Raw genomic sequence first — 21,032 nt, 5'->3', positions numbered from 1 at the left:
GTTGTTAAAGGAATCACTGTGGTTACTAAGTGAATCACACTGTCATTAAGCAAATCTGACTTCTTCCATTGACTTACTTGTCGGAAGTTGGAAGGTCACAAATGGCGATCATGTGGTCTCCTGGTGCTCCCATACCGATTGCCAAGTGCCTGGATTTTGATCACGTGACCATGGGAACATTTACAATGTTCGTAAGGGGGAGGATCAGTCGTAAGTTACCTTTTTCAGCGCCGTTGTAACTTTGAAGGGTTGCTAAAGGAACCGTTGTAAAGGAAACCATTCCTTTACCGTTGGACCTGTACGTTCCGAAAGCTGTTTTCAAGAGAGGAGGAGAACCATGTAGAAATTATTATTATTATTATTATTATTATTGCTTCCAGTTTTTACTTTTTTCATATCTTACTGTGTCCTACTCTGTGAATAGGTAAGACATAAAATAATAAAAATCTGTACTCTCTGTATTGTGCCTATCACTGGGAAGTGGTGAGTTTTAGTCTGTCGTAGGCACAGTTGTTAAGTGGGTGACTAGCCCCGGTATATCAATACCTCGGTAAATCTGTATTCTCTTCCTTTCCTTCCCCTCCATTATTCCTTCCTTCTTTCCTTCCTTCCTTCCTTCCTTCCTTCCTTCCTTCCTTCCTTCCTTCCTTCCTTCCTTCCTTCCTTCCCTCCCTCTGTCCTTCCTTTCTTCCTCCCTCTCTTCCTTCTTTCCTTCCTGCCTTCCCTCCCACCTCCCTTTCTATCTTTCCTTTTTCCTCCCTCCCTCCTTTCTCTTCACCTCCTCTTCTCTCCCCTCCCCTCCTCCCCCTCCTCATTCCAGGTGGTATAAAGATGGGAACCTCCTCACTGACCCAAACAAACACCAGAGCTTCAGTGAGCCACGAAGTGGTGTGATTGTCCTGGTTATCAAAAACGCCAGTGAGGAGGATGAAGGTCTTTATGAATGTGAGGTGAGTTTCTATGTTTTTTTCTTCTTCTTAAGTTGTTTTGAGACTGGAACTTCTCCATAAAATATCTGGGCCAAAGACCCACCATGTTCAATTGTTCTGTTAAGACATCCTGAGTTGTCTCAGTACAACTCAGTACAAACAAGTATTGGAAGGGAAATCCCATCTGGTTCAGTTCCAAGCTGGGAGAAAGACTCTGGAAATAAAATGGAGGCTGGAGGCCGATTGGAAAGAAAGGTCCGTTTATTGATGAACAGAACCACACAAAGAAAGCAGGCATTTCTGGGTCAGCTGAACGACTGGTTTTTCTTGTACATGGGGTTTTATACAATTTTTATAGTATTTTGTAATCTGGAGGCTTGCTTTGTGTGTTTTTATTATTCGATTGGTTTTACTTGTTTTGCAAAGGCTCATAATGGGTCTTAATTATTACTTCCTTAGTCCTAATCCTGTGAGGCATCCGTAATTGATTTTATTCTCTTATCTATTGCCTCTGCCTGCCTTTCTTAATGGACCAGTATTGTTTCCACTTTTCTTAATGAATGGAATGAAGGTCATGTCCTCCCTTTCTTAATCCCATCTTAATTATAGATGGGCCAAGTCTTTCTGAGTGGATTACCAAGTCTGCATTTCTAAAAGCTGGCCTCCTCAGTTTCTGCTTGGAGACTGGAGCTAGTTTTTGTTACCCTTAAGAGCATGTTTCTCCACTTCCCCCTTTGGGGGAAATATAATATTCTGCTTCTTTTAATATCCCCCAAAATATTTCATTCTTCTAGGAGGATGGGTGGGTGCCGACTTTCTACACAAGCAGACAAAAAACAACAATACAATACAATACAATACAATACAATAGTAAGTTTGAATTGAATTTATTAGCCGCTCCCTTTCCAAGTAGGACTCGGGGCGGCGTACAATGGGGCATATAAAACACAGAAAATATATAAAAACACATAGGCGTACATACAGAACATACATACAGATACACAAACACGGACTCGAACTCGGAGGAGGTAGACAATTTACATCATATAGACAGTTAAAAAACCCGCATTAAGATACCCCAATTATAAAACCCCATATAGAATTAAAATTTAACGTTTAAAATACAATTTAAAACCAGTTAGGAGGAATAAGAATAATTACGATTGAGCCAGGCCAGATAATTGAAAGAGGTGGGTCTTCAGCTGTACACGGAAGGAGCGGAGATCGGAAGTAATCCTGATGTCACGGGGGAGGTCATTCCACAGGGCTGGGCCCACCACAGAGAAGGCTCTGCTCCTGGGTGTCGCCCCCCGGCACTGTTTGGCGGACGGCACCCGGAGAAGTCCCTCTCTGTGTGAGCGAATTGGTCGTAGGGATGTGTGAGGCAGGATACGATCCTGCATATAACTAGGCCCTGTGCCATGGAGCGCTTTAAAGATCATAATCAAAACCTTGAAACGCACTCGGTAGACCACAGGAAGCCAGTGCAGCTCGCGCAGGAGAGGTGTTACAGGGGAGTATCTAGTCCTCCCCATAATCACCCGCGCGGCCGCGTTCTGGACCAACTGTAGTCTCCGAGTGCATCTCAAGGGAAGCCCCATGTAGAGAGCATTGCAGTAATCCAGGCGAGACGTCACTAGCGCATGGGTGACTGTGCGTAGGGCATCCCGGTCCAATAAGGGGCGCAATTGGCGCATCAGGCGAACCTGATGGAACGCCCCCCTTGCCACGGCTGTTACATGGTTATCCATGGACAGCCGGGCATCCAGGAGGACGCCCAAATTGCGCACCTGTTCCATGGGGGCTAGTTGGACGCCCCCGATGGCCAGAGATGGAAGCACCTGGTTGAACCGGGAGGCCGGAAGCCACAGCCACTCCGTCTTGGAAGGGTTGAGTTTTAGTCGGTTGCCATCCATCCAGACCCGTACGGCCTCCAGACACCGGGACATCATTTCGACGGCCTCATTGGGGTGGTTCGGAGTGGAAATGTATAGCTGAGTATCATCAGCATACAGATGATATCCCACTCCAAAACCACGGATGATCTCGCCCAGCGGTTTCATATATGTGTTGAACAGGAGAGGCGAGAGCACCGATCCCTGTGGCACTCCACATGTGAGTGGCCTCCGGGTCGAACTCTGCTCCCCTGTCAACACACGTTGCGTCCGACCAGAGAGGTAGGAGCCAAACCACCGTAAAACGGTGCCTCTGACTCCCAGCCCCTCTAGCCGGTGCAACAGGATACCATGGTCGATGGTATCGAACGCCGCCGAGAGATCTAATAGGACCAGGATAGAGGAACAACCCCTAACAATAGTAGAATTGGAAGGGACCTTGGAGGTCTTCTAGTCCAACCCCTGCCTAGGCAGGAAACCCTATACCGTTTCAGACAGATGGCTGTCCAACATCTTCTTAAAGACTTCCAGTGTTGGAGCATTCACATCTTATGGAGGCAAGCTGTTCCACTGGTTAATTGTTCTAACTGTCAGGAAGTTTCTCCTCAGTTCTAAGTTGCTTCTCTCCTTGATTAGTTTCCACCCATTGCTTCTTGTTCTGCCCTCAGATGCCTTGGAGAACAGTTTGACTCCCTAAGGAATTAATTAAGGAACTAATTAAGGAATCACCAAGAACATTCCCATCAATACAGACAGGGCAAACCACAGTATATAAAATGAGAGCACTCCCTTCTAACACTGATGATGTTACTTAGTTGGGTTATGAAACATCTGGAAGAAAACCACCAAGCTGAGTGGTTGTCAGGATTCCAAGCAACAGCCCCAACGAAAGGAGACTTCGAGGCAAAGTTCCATTTTATTAGACATCTCATATTGACACATCTGGGAAACCCCCAAATCTGAAAGTTTCCAGGTTTTCCCCACCCAAAAGAAAATTCAAGTCCCTACCCAGAACCCACATGTCCATCACATGATCCAGTCAGGTACCATCCAAAACAGGAGATGCCTCCCAGTCATCTCATCGCAACTGCAGGGCCCGATGACCTTGACTTTCTGAGAAAGAATGTTATTATGGCTACATATCACCCACAATCTGTAAAAAAAAATCATCCCAGTTTCCCACAGTAGAAAATGTGGCAGGTCTGAAGTCCAAAAGGTAAAAAGATGGCTTCCAGGTCTGACAGTGTTTTTTCCCCCAGTGCCATTAGAACTTTGAACTGTCACTTAACGAACTGTTGTCAGTTGAGGACTACCTGTAGTCCTGGTGAAAGCTAGTTAAAGGGAGGTCCAATCTAGAGGTAAGGAGAAATTAATCAATAATTAGCTAATGGAATAGCTTGCCCCTTGGAATTGTGGGTGCTCCATCATTGGAGGTTTTCAAATATAGATTGGACAACCATTTGACCAGGGTAGCAATAGACTTATATACCACTTTACAGTGCTTTAAAGCCTTCTCTAAGTAGTTTACAGGGTCAGCATATTGCCCCCAACAATCTGGGTCCTCATTTTATTGACTTGGTGGAAGGCTGAATCAACCTTGAGCTGGTGAGACTTGAAATGCCAGATTGCAGGCTGCTGGCAGTCAATAGAAGTAGCTTACAATACTGCACTCTAACCACTGGGCCACCACAGCACATATGGTATAAGTTCACCTGCTTTGAATAGTGGATTGGACTAGAAGATCTCTAAGGTCCTATGATTCTATGTCCTTGTTCAGGTAGTCCTCAACTTACAATAATACAATACAATACAATAGCAGAGTTGGAAGGGACCTTGGAGGTCTTCTAGTCCAACCCCCTGCCTAGGCAGGAAACCCTATACCGTTTCAGACAATTGGCTATCCAACATCTTCTTAAAGACTTCCAGTGTTGGGGCATTCACAACTTCTGGAGGCAATTTCTGTTCCACTGTTCCACTTACAACAGTTCATTTAGTAATTGTTCAAACTTACAAGGGCACTGAAAAAAAACAACTTAACGGATGTTTTTCACACTTATGACCATTGCAACATCCTCACAGACACCTGATCAAAATTCAGACACTTGGCAATGGCATGCATTTATGATGGTTGCAGTCATGCGATCACCTTTGGCAACCTTCTGACAAGCAAAGTCAATGGAGAAGCCAGATTCACTTAACAGCTGGGGCAAGAAAGGTCATAAAATGGGGCACAACTCACTTAACAAACGTTAACAACAGAAATGTAGGGCTCGATAGTGGTCGTAAGTTGAGAACAACCTGTATAGATTTGTGAAGAAGCACCCGGAGTTGATTTTTCTTCTTTGTCTGAAATCCATGCACATTCTTACTAGCTTTGCCAACTTGTCTTCAGTTGATAAACAGGTTGGGGAGCGCGAAGGGAGGCGCACAGCTTTACTGTCAAACCACAACAGCCTTGGCCCCAGAGAAGAGACCTGAGCAGGCGATCACAATAGAAGGTAGGGCCTTTTGATCTGTTCTTTCACAATGTGGTTAATTTGATATGGCTAATGGTGCCTAATGAAGGACTCAATGGGTGCGTTCTCTTATCTCTCAGAAGACATTGTGTTTGCCTGGTCTGGTGTTGTTTTGTGGCGGAGGAGGCCCAGGTCTATGGCCTCCCACCTAGAGCAGGGGATTGGACTAGAAGATCTCCAAGGTCCCTTCCGACCTTGCAATTCCAAGTTCTATTAAGGCAGGTGATGGGTCAGTTCAGGGTGATGCCTCCACAGAAGAATCACCTAGTAAGGCTACACAGGTTGAAAAAAACACTATCAGTACTCACAACAGTGGTGTGAACCAGATGCAGAATGCCTTGTAATTATTCAAAGTTTATTTTATGATCTCACATGTTTGCTCTCCTAGTCTTCCAGAGGTTAGCAATAACTAAGGTTCCTCTTGTGTTCAGACCTTAAGTTGGACGAAATGGAATTTGTATGTACTATTTTTTTATTTATATCCTGCCATTATTATTTATACAAATAACTCAAGGCAGTGAATGCATCTAACATTCTTCCCCTATTTTCGCCTCAACAACAATCCTGTGAGGTGGCTTAAGGTGAGAGAGAGGGACTGAGCCAAGTCACTCAGCCGGACCAAGAAGAAGGGCCTTCTCTGTGGTGGCTTCCTCCCTGTTGCTTGAAGGACCATCTTTTCCTAGTTACATCCACCCAAACCACCAGAGCGGAGAGCAGGATACGTTATGGGTTCCCTCTCTTAAGGAGGCCCCCTTGGTGGGACCCAGAAGAAGGGCCTTCTCCGTGGTGGCTCCATCCCTGTTATTTGAAAGACTCTCCTTTCCCAATTACATTTACTAATCCCACTGGAGCAGGGAGGAAGGGGATATTATTGGTCCTCTGTCTTAAGGAGGTCCATCTGGTGGGACCCAGAAGAAGGGCCTTCTCCATGGTGACTTCCTCTCTGCTATTTGAAGGACCATCTTCTCCCAGTTATATCCACCCAACCCACCAGAACAGGGAGGCTGGGCGTGTTATGGGTCCCCTCTTTGAGGGAGGTCCATATGGTAGAACCAAGGAAAAGGGCCTTCTCTACGGTGGCTCTCTCGCTGTTCATCTATGTGAAGATAGATAGCAATAGATGCAGATGATAACATCCACCAGGTCTCCTACCAAATTGAGAGTATTTCAATGACTTTTTTTTTAGAGATTGTGAAATGCAAGTTGTAAAACCTACTACTACATACAGTCTAATAATTCAATGGATATAGTAGGTTCTTGAGTGTTTTAGGTATTACTAATTCTGGAGGGGTTATTTTTTGGTGGGGGACTTAGGATTTGCTACAGCAATAAATGTGGAGTTGAATTATTTGCGAAGAATAAAGTATTCTTGATATTGTGAATTTGGGTGTTTGCAAAGGGTGAAGGACGCCTGAATGTTGACACTGTCGTGTACTTGACATGCCTTAAGAATGTGCAGTAGAGGTTATGACACAATGTCACCACAATGTGGCATCGTTTTGGCGTTTTCAAAGCTTGTGTTGGCAAAGAGGAAACCTGGTTTAAAAACCATTTCTTTCTTTTCAGTAGACAAGTTTGTTAAGAGTCTCAGACTGATATTTATTTGCATCCCACTATTATTCCTTTTACAAATAACTCAAGACAGAGAACATATCTGACACACTTCCCTCCTCCTATTTCCCCCACAACAACAACAACAACAACAACCCTGTGAGGTAGGTTGGGCTGAGAAAGAGCCTTTCATACCTAACACAGAACTAGAACTCACCGTTTCCTAGTGAGTGATCGAAAGTCATCCAGCCTGCTTTCTTGGCGGGTCTAGAATTTCCAGACTCCTGGTGAGTGGCCCAAAACCCCCCCATCTGGCTATGATTAGTTAATGTGCAGCTAGAAAACGTCTCCGTGTGATTGATCCAAAATCACTCAGCAGCTTTCATGCCTAAGGAGGAACCGGAACTCATAATCTTCTGCTTTCTAGTCTGGTGATCACTAGACCAACCTGACTATTTCAGATAAAATAATTCCTGGGCTCATTGTATTTAGGAAATCTTTTTAACCGTTTCTGCAGTTTATGCTTGAATTGGGCAACCATTTGTCTGAAACCCTGCTTGGGTTTGGACTAGAAAACTTCCAAGGTCCTTTCCAATTATTCTGTAATTTTATGTGGCAAGTCGGACCCATGAAAACCTGACTTTTTTGCATGTAGTGATTAAACTGGAGATTTATATTCCATTTTATTTATATATTATACAAATTTTAATTTGAAATATGGTTCATTGTAAATTTCTTATCCATGTTTTAGAAAGACACCTGCATTCTTCCATCCTGTGATGGAATCAATTTGAAATTTCTTTTAAAAGTGACCCGCGGCTTTGTCAAATAAGAAATCAATAAATATTGGTGTAATTTGGACACCTGTACCATGCAAATGGCACTTTGCTTTTGAAGGAGAAACGGATAGGAATGATAATAAAGTCAGTTTGGATACCCTCTTTTCTGCCTATTGAATTTGAATTGAATTTTGTTTTATTGCGTCTCATCGGCCTATATTATTTGAATTTCGCTAACCTACTATATTAATTGCCAAAGGCTGTTGTCAATCAAACTGCAGTGAGCAATCAAACTCCACAGCTTTTAAGCATTTTAAACACTGCTTTGCAAAGCTCAATGAGGTTAAAATAACAGAAGCATTGTAAAAAAAATTTAAAAATGGCTAGCACAATCCTAATTTTCTCTTTGTGTTATAAATCAGACTGAGTAAATCCCTAGATTCTCTGATACAATTCCACATAAACCTTTTATTTCTTTTAGAAAGCATATGAGGTTAAAAAATTGCAGCGTGATAAAGTGAATTTTATTCCTCCAGGGACATGTGGAACACAATTTTATTAAAGCAAGACTTACAAACTGGATGATCTTAATGCACTTAAGAAATTCATAGAGAAGGAATGCAAATGCTTAGATTTCCTGCAATTCTGGAGCTGATTTATTAAATAACAAAGTTTGCTGAACTTTGTTTATTTGTGTCAGAAGCCTCACAATTAAAATAAGGCATAGTAGATGACATAAAATTTAAAATATAAAATACAAGGTTAAAATACAGGTAGTGTTCGACTTACTATCACAGTTGAGCTCATAATTTCATGTTGCTAAGTGAGACATTTGTTAAGTGAGTTTTGTCCCATTTTACAATCTTGCTTGCCATAGTTATTAAGTGAATCCCTGCAGTTGTTCAGTTAACAATACAGTTGTTAAGTGAATCTGGCTTTCCCCTTGACTTTGCTTGTCAGAAGGTCACAAAAGAGGGTCACATGACCCTGGGACACTGTCATAAATATGAGACAGTAGCCGAGGATCTGAATTTTGATCGTGTGGCTTTGGAAATATTGCAACAGTCGTAAGTGTGAAAAATGTTCCTAAGTCCCTTTTTTTCAGTACCATTGTAATTTTGAAGTTGAAAACTATCTGTGTGTACAAATTAAATGGATCTTGTCCAGAAAATTTAGGAAATCAAGCTTATTTACGGAGCTGACCGTTATACAATATTTGATTCCTTTCAAATGTTGCATTTTTCTAACAATATGTTAATTTTGCTCACAAATCCGTGATTTGGCAGTTTGCAAGTCCACAAAGGTCCCATCTCATATAGGCTTACAATCATTCATTTAGTGACCATTCCAAGTTGCAATGGCACTGAAGAAAGTGCCTTACAACCAGTCCTCGCTCTTATGACTGTCACAGCATCCTCATTATCATGTGATCAAAATTTGGGCACTTGGCAACTGGTAGGTAGGTATGACAATTGCAGTGTCCCAGGATCATCATCTGATCCCCGTTTGCGACCTTCCGAAAAGAAAAGTCAATGGAGGAGCCAGATTCACTTAACAGCCATGTGATTCACTTAACAACCACAGATATTCATTTCATAATTGCAGCAAAAATAAAGATAATAAAATTGGGTGTGATTCACATATCAACTGCCTCACTTAGCAAAGGATGTTCTGGTCTCAGCTGTGGTCATAAGTTGAGGGCTACCCGTATTTAACAGTGAGTGGAATGTTACATTTGAAATAAGTTATTTCAAATGTAGTATTTAAAAAAAAAATAATCAAGTCCTATTCAGCATACTAATCCATTAAATCCTGGTGTTTGGCTTTGCTTAATTTCTGTTGCAGAAACATGCACTATCAAGCATAAATAAAACAATGACAAAGATTATCGGTGCCCAGTTTCAATCCTTACAAAAATTTGGAATATATTATTCAACCTGTTTTGCTTTCATCTAAAATGATGTCAGGACTGTTGAGACTTTGTTACAGGTTTTATTTTCTTCCCTAAAACCCAGCATTGTTGGAAGAGGTTAAAAAAGTCAAGATGGTAATCAAACCATTTTTATTTATTTTGCAATTACTGTGACACACGATAAAAAAGAGCAGGGTTTCAGTAAGATGGTCATGGCTGATAAGTTGACCCCCCCCTCTCCCCCCTGCCAGATATCCCAGTTTTTAAGTGTCTTTCTGGCCAAAAACAGGAGAATTTGAACATATCCTATTTAACATGATATAAATAGAGAAATTATTTGTTTACCGGTAGTCCTTGACTCACAACGGTTCCTTTTGAAGTTACAGCGGCACTGAAAAAAAAGGGACATGACCATTTTTCACACTTACGACGGTTGCAGCATCCCCATGGTCACATGATCAAATTTCAGACACTTCATATTTATGACGTTTTCATTATCTCAGGGTCATGTGATCCCCTTTTGCGACCTTCCAACAAGCAAAGTCAATGGGGTAGCCAGATTCACTTAACAACTGTGGGAAGAAAAGTCATAAAGACAGGCAAAATTCACAAAAGAACTGTTTTGCTTAGCAACAGTAATTTTGGGCTCAATTGTAGTTGCAAGTTGAGGACTACTTTAACTGTACTTGCATAGTTCATCTTGGCCTTTATTTTCCTGTTATCAATCCTGCATTTTTAAAAACACACTTTTTTCTGCCTGTAAAGTTAGCAGAGTTAATTTTAGTGGCTTCACTTGAGCCTCTTGGTTTCCAGATTCTTTGAATACAGGTAGTCCTCAACTTACACAGTTCATTTGGTGATCATTTGAAGTTACGACGGCACTGAAAAAAGGCACACGATCATTTTCACACTTACGACCATTGCAGTAACTGACTCATATTTTTGATGGTTCCAGTGTCCCAGAGTCACATGATCCCCTTTTTCAGCCTTCTCATCAGCAAAGTCAGTGGGGAAGCATGTTCAATTAATGACCGTGTTATTAACTCATCACCCGCAATGATTCACTTAACAACTGTGGCAAGAAGTATCTTAAAATGGGGCAAATGTCACTTAGCAAATGTTTCATTTAGCAACAGAAATGTTGGGGCCAATTTTGGTTGTAAATTGAGGACTACATGTAACCCCCATTTTGAAAGGTATTATAGCGGGGTCACTTCTTTTTTTCCAGAAAAATAATTCTAGCAGTTGTTTAATTTGTTGCTTTCGCTTTACTGCAAAGACACGGAAAAGACCTTGGTAGAAAATCCTCAATTAATATACTAATGGCATGTGTAGAAGATTCATAACGCAATGCCTTATCTCACAATGGCAAATGTCTTTCGAAGCAGATGAAAATCTAATGTGGAAAGCAATCGGGATATAACAACAGGTAGTCCTCGACTTACAGCTTTTTGTTTAGTGCTAAGTCATCACACATACAACCATCGCAGCCTCCTCACAATCACATGGTCCAAATTTGGCCACTAGGCAGCCGACCTGTATTTACAAAGCTTTGCAGCATCACATGATTGCCGTTTGCAAAGTCAATGGGAAAAGCTGGATTCGCTTAACAACCACACAATTTGCTTAACAATTGCGGTGATTCACTTAGCAACCGTTGCAAAAAAGGTTGTAAAATCAGGCGTGACTCACTTAATTTCCACCTAGCTCAGCAAAGGAAATTTGGATTGTGGGTCGTAAGTCGAGGATTACCTGAATGCCAAATCAACAATTGTGATATAGGTGCCCTGACTTTCCGAGCTGACGTATTAGTGAAGCAGCCTTCTATTGTGATCCACAAATCACTTAAAGATGCTGATTATTTATTGTTTATTTCTTGCTTAGTGTGATCCTTCCTTTCTTCCTTCCCTCCCTCCCTTCCTCCCCCTCTGATCCCCTCCCTCCCTCCCTTCCTGCTTCACTCTGTGCTTCCTTAACAATTAGACTTGTACAACAAGAAAGAAAACTACAAATTTGGGGTCAGGACACAACATACTGAGCCAAGAAACAAGCACGAGGTTTCCAATTTGAACCATTTTACATTCAACACCATTACAGGTAGTCCTCAACTTACGATCATTAGTTTAGTGACTGTTCAAAGTTGCAACAGCTCTGAATAAAGTAACTTATGACTGCTTTCCACATGACCATTACAGCATCTCTGTGGTCACATAATCAAAATTTGGCCGCAGGGCAACTGGTTTGTATTTATGATGTCCTGAGGTGGAGTGATGCCCTTTTGCAATCTTCTAATAAGCAAAGTGGGGAAGGGCAGATTCACTTAAAAATCATGTCACTAACTTAAAAATTGCAATGGTTCTCTTAACAACTGTGGCAAAAACAGTCATAAAATGGAACAAAACTCCTTGCCTTAACAACTTAACACTTAGCATCTGTCTTGCTTAGCAACATAAATTTTGGGCCCAATTGTCATAAATTGAGGACTACCTGTATTTTGAATGTAAAACATTTATTTTGTACTTAAAATAAGCCATTTCCATCATTTTTGGGAAAATTGGATCTACAAAATGATGGGAAATCCCTTCAGATACCAAATCTCTGTGATCCATTCACTTAGCAACCGTTCAAAGTTACAACGGCTCTAAAAAAAGTGACTTATCGCTCCTAGGACCCTCACAGCGTCCCAATTCAGATTATCACAATTGGGACACTTGGCAACTGACTCATATTTATGACGGTTGCAGTGTCCTGGGGTCACATGATCATCATTTGCTGCCTCCGGGCAAGCAAAGTCAGTGGGGAAGTCAGACAACCATGTGATTTGCTTAACAACCGTGGTGATTCACTTACCAACTGCAGCAAAAAAAGTCATAAAATTGGATGCCATTCACTTAGCAGCCACCTCACTTAATGAAAGACATTCTGGTCCCAATTGCGGACATAAGTTGACGACTACCTGTCTTTATAACTCAAAATGTTTTCTTTTCAGTCCAACCTGGTTAAGTTTAACCCGTTTAAACCTTACTAAGCAGCTTTTAACCAGGTTTAAGACATTTAAGCAAATATTTGTCTGTGGTCAGCTTAAGTGATTTGTGGATTTAATTATTACACTTTGCTAAAATTGGTTGCAATCTCAGAAAAGCAACCATGGGATGGTGTTAATTTTTATTTTTCCTCTCAATTCTTTCCACTCGAGGTTTTTAAATTTCTTTTATTTGCATAACAAATTTAATGTGATTGTGAGCTTCTGCCTTTTTTTAATGCCATGCTGTTCATACTGTTTTCTTTGTAGTCACTGAACAAGAAACTAAAGTGCCTAAGAAAACCATCATCATGTAAGTCATATATATGCATATATGTCTATATATATACATAAATTAGCATTTGTGTTGTGCTGTGCTGCCTCTCTGCATGTCTCCATAATCAACCTATACAGGAGGTCCTCGATTTACAACCCTCTATTTAACCCTTCATTCTAAGTTACAACATCACTGAAAAAAGTGACTTACGACCATTCCTCACAGCATCCCCATGGTCACGTGATCAAAATTGGCATGTAGTTACGACCGTTGCAGCATCCCAGGGTCACATGATCCTCATCTGCAACCTTCCGATAGGCCAAGTCAGTGAGGGGGAAGCTGGACTCCCTTAACGACCGCTGGTTTACTTAACAACTGCAGTGATTCACTTAACAACCACGGCAAAAGAAAAATTACAGTTTAGAACCCCAGCAAAAGTAAAGGTCATAAAATTGGGCACGACTCACTGAGCAACCACCTCACTTAGCAATCAGAGTGCCAGTCTCAATTGTGGTCGTAAGTCGAGAACTACCTGTATTTATTGGCTGTGCAAAAGTGTTTCTTGCCATCCTATCAGGTCTAGTGGGATTTAACTTAAGTTAGGATAAAACTTAGGCCAGGGGACAAAACCATTCGAGGTGTGACTGCCTATTTCGCAATCTTAGATCCGGAGATAGATCCGGGTGCAAATTGTGAGGTCTGAGCAGGCCAAAGTCAGGGAGGGACTAGAGATATCCAGTGTGGCACAGCATTAATTCACGAGATAGGCTGTGTGCAAAGCTGCCTTTGAACCAGCACTCTTGTTTTCTTGTCTTTATCTCTGCCTTCTATCAATCTTATCAAAGAATTGTTCCTGAAGGAGAAATTAGCAATCTAATTGCCTTTTCTTTCCTGGCATACAACAGTTTCACTGCATTAAATTGAACCGAGAAAAGAACCCGAAAAGAATTAAAAATAATCTGAGCCCTTAATAATCTACTAACTGCTAGCCTATCTTCTTCCTTCCCTTTCTCCACTTTTTCTTTCCTTCCTATTTTTCTTTCTTTCTTTCTTTCCTTCCTTCCTTCCTTCCTTCCTTCCTTCCTTCCTTCCTTCCTTCCTTCCTTCCTTCCTCTCTTCCTTCCTATTTTTCCTTCCATCTTGTAGCTGGAAGTCAAAAGAGTCAAGATGGTATCTGTAAGCATGTAGTTGAAGAAGCTCTTTGGGATATGCACTGAAAATATAGTTGCTATTTGCCCACTTGACTCCTTCTGACCCTAACCTCCAGATGTCAAGACCTCAGATGCACCTTTTAACCCAACCTGCCTTTTTCTTGTCGTGCTGGCAAGTTCATTGGAAGCAAAGAAGCTCTGGAATTGCTTTTAGGGTTAAGATAGGAGGAAGGTCAGGCGTGTCTCTTCATCACAACTAACTTTCAACAAGGATTGTTTGAACCTCTCAATCCTTGTCTTGATGCCTTTTTTTTTTTGCTTCCCTGCCAACGCAAATGCTACTTTGTTAAATTTGATTGCAAAAGGACACCCCCCTTTTTATTGAGAATATTTTGAGTTGCACTGTAGGAGAAAAATTTACAACGGTGCTGAAAAAGGTGACTTAAGGCCGTTTTTCACACTTACAACCAATGCAGCATCTCCGTAGTCACGTGATTCAGACATTAGCAACTGGCTCGTATTTATGACATTTGCAATGCCCCGAGGTCATGTGATCCCCTTTTGCCACCTGACAAACAAAGTCAATGAGGAAGCCAGATTCTCTTAACAACCGTGTTATTAACTTAACAACTGCAGTGATTCATTTAACAATTGTGGCAAGATAGGTCATCAAACGGGGTAAAATTTACTTAAAACCTATCTCTCTTGGCAGGCAGCAGGAATTTTGCACTCAATTGAGGTCATAAATTGAGGACTACTTGTAGTTCTTGAGATTGCAGCAAGGCGTCCTCCTTTTGTTTACTGAATTCGACCTGCAAGTGGCCTGCATGAGACTTGGGGAATTATATTATATTTCCTTCTTCCTGCCTCCAATTTAGAAAAATACTTTATTGAAATAGGAGCTGGGTTGTTTCCTTGTAGATGTTTCATGAACAAACTAGGTAACGTCATCAGTCTAGCACAGAGGATGCAACCTAGTTAGGTCATGAAATGTCTGCAAGAAAACAACCAAGTTCAAAGAGCACCAAGACTCCACAGTCCAACCCTGAGCCAAAAATATATTCTTCCATCTGTTGAAATAGTTCAGCCAGGTAATTGTTTTTTGCTCCTGAAAAAAAATTCAGGGAGCTGAAGGGAATTAAGATTTCCAAAATGGAGACAAGCTGGTGGTAAGAATAATAAATAAATAAATAAGCTCCTTTCAAACATTAATATCTGCATGCACCCAAAGCTAAAAAAAACTAACCCTGCTGTGCTTCATTTTTGCATTAACCTGTGATGTAGCGTGAATTCCCATGGTTTGAGAATCATTTTGAAGGGTAGGATCCTTGATCCTCTCTGCAGTCGGTGGTTTTCTTGCAGATGTTTCATGACCCTTCTTAGGGAATGTCATCACTGCTAGAAGGGAGGGGGGCTGTGGAAAGGAAGAGGAGGACAACAGGAGGACAAGGAGGAGGGGAAAGGAGGAGGAGGAGGAGGAGGAGGAAGAGGAGGAGGAGGAGGAGGAGGAGGAGGAGGAGGAGGAGGAGGAGGAGGAGGAGGAGGACGACAATGACTGTGGAGTCCTTGGTGCTCTCTGAGTTCAGTTATTTTCTTATAGATGTTTCATGGCCATACTAGGTAACATCACCAGTGCTAGAAGGGACTGGGGTTCTAGCTTCTAGCATTGATGTTATTACCTAGTTTGGTCATTAAATGTTTACAAAAAAGCTCAGAAAGCACCAAGGACCCCACAGTTCCCCTCCTTCCCCTCCCCCCTCCTCCTAGATGGGTCATGAGATGTCTGCAAGAAATCCCCAAGCCAAGAGAGCACCAAGGATTCCCCAGTTCTCTTCTATCGACCTTTCTCACCCAACCCCAATCTCCAACATTTTCACCATCAGAGAGGAAACCATCACCACCGTCGTGAAAAACCCAAGAACCAAACGGAAGCCATCTCCTGCCCGTCCGTCTTCCAGCTACGCTCCTCGCTCTCCAGGCTCAGAGTTTGCAACATCGGAGCCAATTTATGTCAGCAAGATTAGGCAACCCGGTCCCAGGCATGACCCCGAAGGAGTAGGGAAGACTGCCATTCCTACTCTTTTTGTGACAGACCCTCAGGAGAGACAAGGAGTTGCAGGCAGGAGTATCAGCGTAGAAATTCCTCTGGATGAACAGCGTAAATGGGTGGAAGTGGAAGAAATAATTGAGTTTAATGTGCAGAAACCAACCCAGATGTCAAGGAAGAGAGGGGCGTCCCCTGCGCGATCCGAGAAGGAGGAATTTGCGTCAGGTTATTCTCGGCCCACCACGAGACCCAGGCCTTCCTCTGAAGATGACCCAAATGTGAATAATTCCAACAACAAACAAGTTGAGCAGGTCGAATCTCCCATCTCCCGAGATATTCAAAGATCTGGAGAACCATCGGGGAACGAAAATGAAAGTCCTCGTGTAGAGCTAGAAGGAAAGGCACATCTTCATGAATCCAGAAGCTGGATTGACTCATCTGGGACTACCATGGTTGAAACATCTCAGATGGGCCTTCAGCATTCCCAAGTGGAGGACTATGTTGTGGAGGAGTCTTCTCCAGAAGACGAGACTTCTCCAGATCAAAAAACAACAGTATGTGACCCCAATCGGGGAAACCTCGCCGACCTTGGCAACCGCGAAGTAAAAATCCTTACCCGGAATGGGAAAGCATTAACTTTGGAGGACCTTGAAGATTACGTCCCTGAAGAAGGAGAGACCTACAGATGCAGCCGCCTTAATTCCGAAGAAGATAAGCCTTGCGAGATAGCCGTTCTCCAGACGGAGATCAACAAACCCACTATAGGCAAACCCGTATTACTGAACGTCGGAAGACCTGTGGCTTCTAAACCCCGGCAAACCTTCTTTAGCAAATTTGAAGGCTGTCAGCCTGGAAATATCTTCATGTCGGCATCCAGAGTGACCGAGATGCAACCTAGAGATCCCACCAATGTTTCTTTCCAGATTGGCGAGTCCCACCGACCAACTTTCTGCACGCAGGTCCAGTTGTCCCCGGAGAGTGGTGCGTCCAATTTCAAAACCGAGGTGTCCACCCGAAGCTACAGCACTGCCGTAGGAGAAACAGTCACGTTCCACATCAAGAAGGATGACCCTTCCCAAACCTAACGAGAAATTAAGGCCAGATCTCTTAACCATGATAGACAATTTAAAAAAAAACATTACCATCAATCTCAGCAACAATTCAGCACCTTCATGTAAGGGAAAAACGAGAATACGAAAGGAGAAACTACAATTAAAAAAATAAAATCCGAGATAAATGATGATGTACCATAAAATTGATCTTTTGCAAGGGAACACTTCTGTCAGTACGATCTATATAGAATGTAATCTTTGATTTGTATTTTTTTTTCCTTTTTGTATTAAAAAAAGTATACCATTCCATTGTAAGGCATTGAGGTGCAGTAGAAGTAGAACATCATTAGTGAGGTGAGATTAAATCATGGTTACTTTCTCTTAAAACGGTGATAGGAAACTGCCGATTTTTTTTTAATGTTACCAAAAAGGCAATTCAGAATTTAATAATTCTAATTCATTTTTTTCGCAACTTCTGAAGAGATTTAATGAGATGTAGCACAGGTAGTCCTTGACTTACAACAGCTCATTTAGTGACCGTTCAAAGTTACAACGGCACTGAAAACAGTGACTCGTGGCCATTTTTCTTACTTATGACCATAGCAACATCACCACAGTCATATGAGTAAAATTGGGATACTTGGCACCTGGTTCCCATTTATGATGGTTGGTGCTTCCTGGAATCACACAATCCCCTTTTGCGACCTTCTGACAAGCAAAGACAATGTGGACGTCAAATTTGCTTAACAACCGTGTTACTAATTTAACAACTGCAGTGATTCACTTAACAGCGGTGGCAAGACAGGTCATAAAATGAGGCAAAATTTACTTAACAAATGTCTTGCTTAGGAACAGAAATTTTGGGCTCATATGTGGTTATAAGTCAAGGACTGCCTATATTCTATTGCAGGAGTTATGGAAATTATTTTATTGAATCTATCTTGATCCCACTGACAGAAGTGACACTTCCATCAGCTTAAATGCAGACAATAAATCCATGTAAGGGACTTCTGACTTGTATTTTGATTTTTTCTAATTTCTTGCCAATTCCAGAACACAAAGGTTGATGGCAAAATGTTGACTGAATACTTTGTTCTCTCCAATTTTCTTGATATGCTTCCTTTTATTAAAATGAAGATTACATTGGCTAAATATGGCTATTTCTTATAGTCTCCTCTCACAAACAATATCTCCAATAATTTTTGACGTTGTCCTTAAAATACCATCTGGTTGGGCAAATACTTAACACAGATAAAAACAATACCAATTTATGGATGAGTGAGTTTAAATGCATTGCTGGATAATTCTTCATAATTCATTCTTTGACACATTTATCTGAACCATAAATAGAGAATGGAGGATTCTCATCTTGCTAAGAAAGTCTTCTCCAACCAAAAATCAGTGGTGAAATTCATTTATTTTTTACTACCGGTTCTGTGGGCGTGGCTTGGTGGGCGTGGCAAGGGAAGGATACTGCAAAATCCCCATTCCCTCCCCATCCTGGGGCCAGCCAGAGGTGGCATTTGCCGGTTCTCCGAACTACTCAAAATTTCCACTACCGATTCTCCAGAACCTGTCAGAACCGGCTGAATTTCACCCCTGTCAAAAATGTGGTCCTTCTGAAGACCACCCAACATTTGTCATTTTCATTAGGGCAAGCATTTTTGTTTTGAATACAGGTAGTCCTTGACTTACAGTCATTGGTTTAATGATCAAAGAACAGCGCTGAAAAGAGTGACTTGTGACCGTTTCTTCATACTTATGATCGTTGCAGTGTCCCCATGATCACGTGATCAAAATTCAGGCACTTTGCAACTGGCATGTATTTATTATCATGGTTGCAGCGCGGGGTCATGTGATCACTTTTTGTTACTTTATGACAAGCAAAATCAATGTGGAAGCCAGTTTCGCTTTACAGCCATGTTACTAAATTAACAACTACAGTGTCTCACTTAATAACTGTGACAAGATGGGTCGTAAAATGGAGCAAAACTCACTCAACAAATGTCTTCCTTAAGAAATTTTGGGGTCAATTTTGATTGTAAGTCAAGGACTACCTGCAAACATCATGCCATGAAGTGTTTTAGAAGGCTGGGTGAATTTCATTCAAAGAGTCCCTTTCATTTTCAAAACCCCCTTTTTAAAATTATTCTTTACATGTTTATTTCATGTGCATTTTTAACTTTGCCAGTCATCAAAATTTTAAGCTCTGCAACCATTTCTCTGCAGAAAGTTATGCGATCCATCAGTCTACGTTTAGAAACACAAAATTATGGACCTTGTAAAATGTGGAATTTTTAAGGAAACTCATTAAACAAATATAGAAATGTTCATTAACGATTTGGCTGATAAATAACTAACGAAAAAATAACTTAAATTTCTCTTGATCAGCTAATTTTTTTTTGAATTTTCAACCATTGGATATTTGGGACTTATTTTTAAAAAAAAACTTTTTGAAATGTTACGGTCTGTCCTAGGGTGGGGGGGAGTTCTTGCCTATATGGGATTTACAATCTGTAGATAAATGTTGGGGTTTCTTATAAAGAAATAATAAGAATTTATACTGAGTAACTTTTGTGTTGATGAACCAGCTGGATTAGATATTCTTGGTGCAAAGTGAACAGGTTGTTTCACAGATCAAACAAATTCAGAGACGAGATGTCAACTGGAACGACACTCAATTTTCTATCAATAAAGAATTAATAGCATCGTATTTCTTTTGTTGTGGTTTTTTTCAAAAAAAAAATTTCATCATTTAATTGTCATTTTGGCTATGCACCAAATGTGTTTTCGGTGTCCTATTGAGGAACAAAATGCAATGGGAAATTTATGCATGAATCAGTTCCTCTTAGCATCCATTCAGGAAGGAAGTTCAGTATTTCTTCTATACAGGTAGTCCTCGACTTACAACTGTTCTTTAAAGTGACCATTGGAAGTCCCAATGGCACTGAAAAAAGGGACTTATGATCAGTCCTCGCACTCATGATCATTGCTACATCCCCCACAGTCACGTGATCACAATTTGGTGATTGTAAAATCGGGTACTACTCGCATTACAACCTCCTTGCTTAGCAACTGAAATGCTGATCCCCATTGTGGTTGTAAGTTGAGGACTAGTTTCTTCCACTTGAGAGGGTCATTCAAGCCAATTTCCAAAACTGGCCATTGTTACAATTTTCAGCCATGCAATTGATATCCAAAATTACTGGAAATTATGGTGTACAACATTGCTTATTATCCTGGCTGTGTCCAAATACACTCCTTGACCTTAAGCAACAAAAATTATTTTACTTCAGGCTTTTGCTGGAGAAATAAATAAATGAAAATAAGTCAGATTGCAAAGAGGGTTTTGCCACTGAGCTGTATAAAATGTACAAAATTTATAGAAATTGATCTATACTGGTAGTCCTTGACTTATGACCAAAATTTAACCTGGAATTATAGTCATAAATCATAGCGATACTTAAGTGGGTAAACTGCCTGGCCTCTCTTTCATTTTACAACCCAACCTTTTTTGTAGCAGTTGTTAAACCAACACCACAGACATTAAGTAAATGCAGTGGTCATTAAATGAGTGCAGCATATCCACTGGGATGGGGGGCGGGGGGGGGGGGTTTGCCAGAAGTCAGAAGTAAAAATCAGAAACTGGGAAAAACAGCTAAAAATCACAGTCATGTGATTGCAAGATGCTGCAAACTGTCATAAAAGTGAACCGATTGCCAAGTGCACAAAAACACAATTGGGTGACTACAGTGTGTGTGTGTGTGTGTGTGTGTGTGTGTAGCTTGTGTGAATTTCCAATTTGGGTGGTAAGTCACTCTGGGGACGTGGGTCGTAATGCAGAATGGCTGCTAAGTGACTGGTCATTAAGCAAGGACTATCTACACTATTGATCATGGTC

The 21,032-nt window shown here is 41.3% G+C and overlaps 1 protein-coding gene across 1 annotated transcript in view; it reads left to right on the top strand.

Moving 5' to 3' along the window:
* Positions 1 to 21,032, top strand: part of OBSCN (obscurin, cytoskeletal calmodulin and titin-interacting RhoGEF) — a gene marked incomplete at its 5' end in the record, with an annotated part of 248,074 nt that overhangs the window by 170,974 nt on the left and 56,068 nt on the right. Inside the window, 2 exons of the mRNA XM_081970681.1 lie at positions 821 to 950; positions 5,217 to 5,322. Of these exons, the coding sequence (XP_081826807.1) occupies positions 821 to 950; positions 5,217 to 5,322 (236 nt within the window). The remainder of the gene's footprint in view (positions 1 to 820; positions 951 to 5,216; positions 5,323 to 21,032) is intronic.

Source organism: Natrix helvetica, assembly GCF_964273705.1.
Source record: "Natrix helvetica genome assembly, chromosome: Z".
NCBI lineage: Eukaryota > Metazoa > Chordata > Lepidosauria > Squamata > Natricidae > Natrix > Natrix helvetica.
Note: the sequence above shows the minus strand (reverse complement) of the source record. Positions and strands in the feature narration are given on the sequence as shown.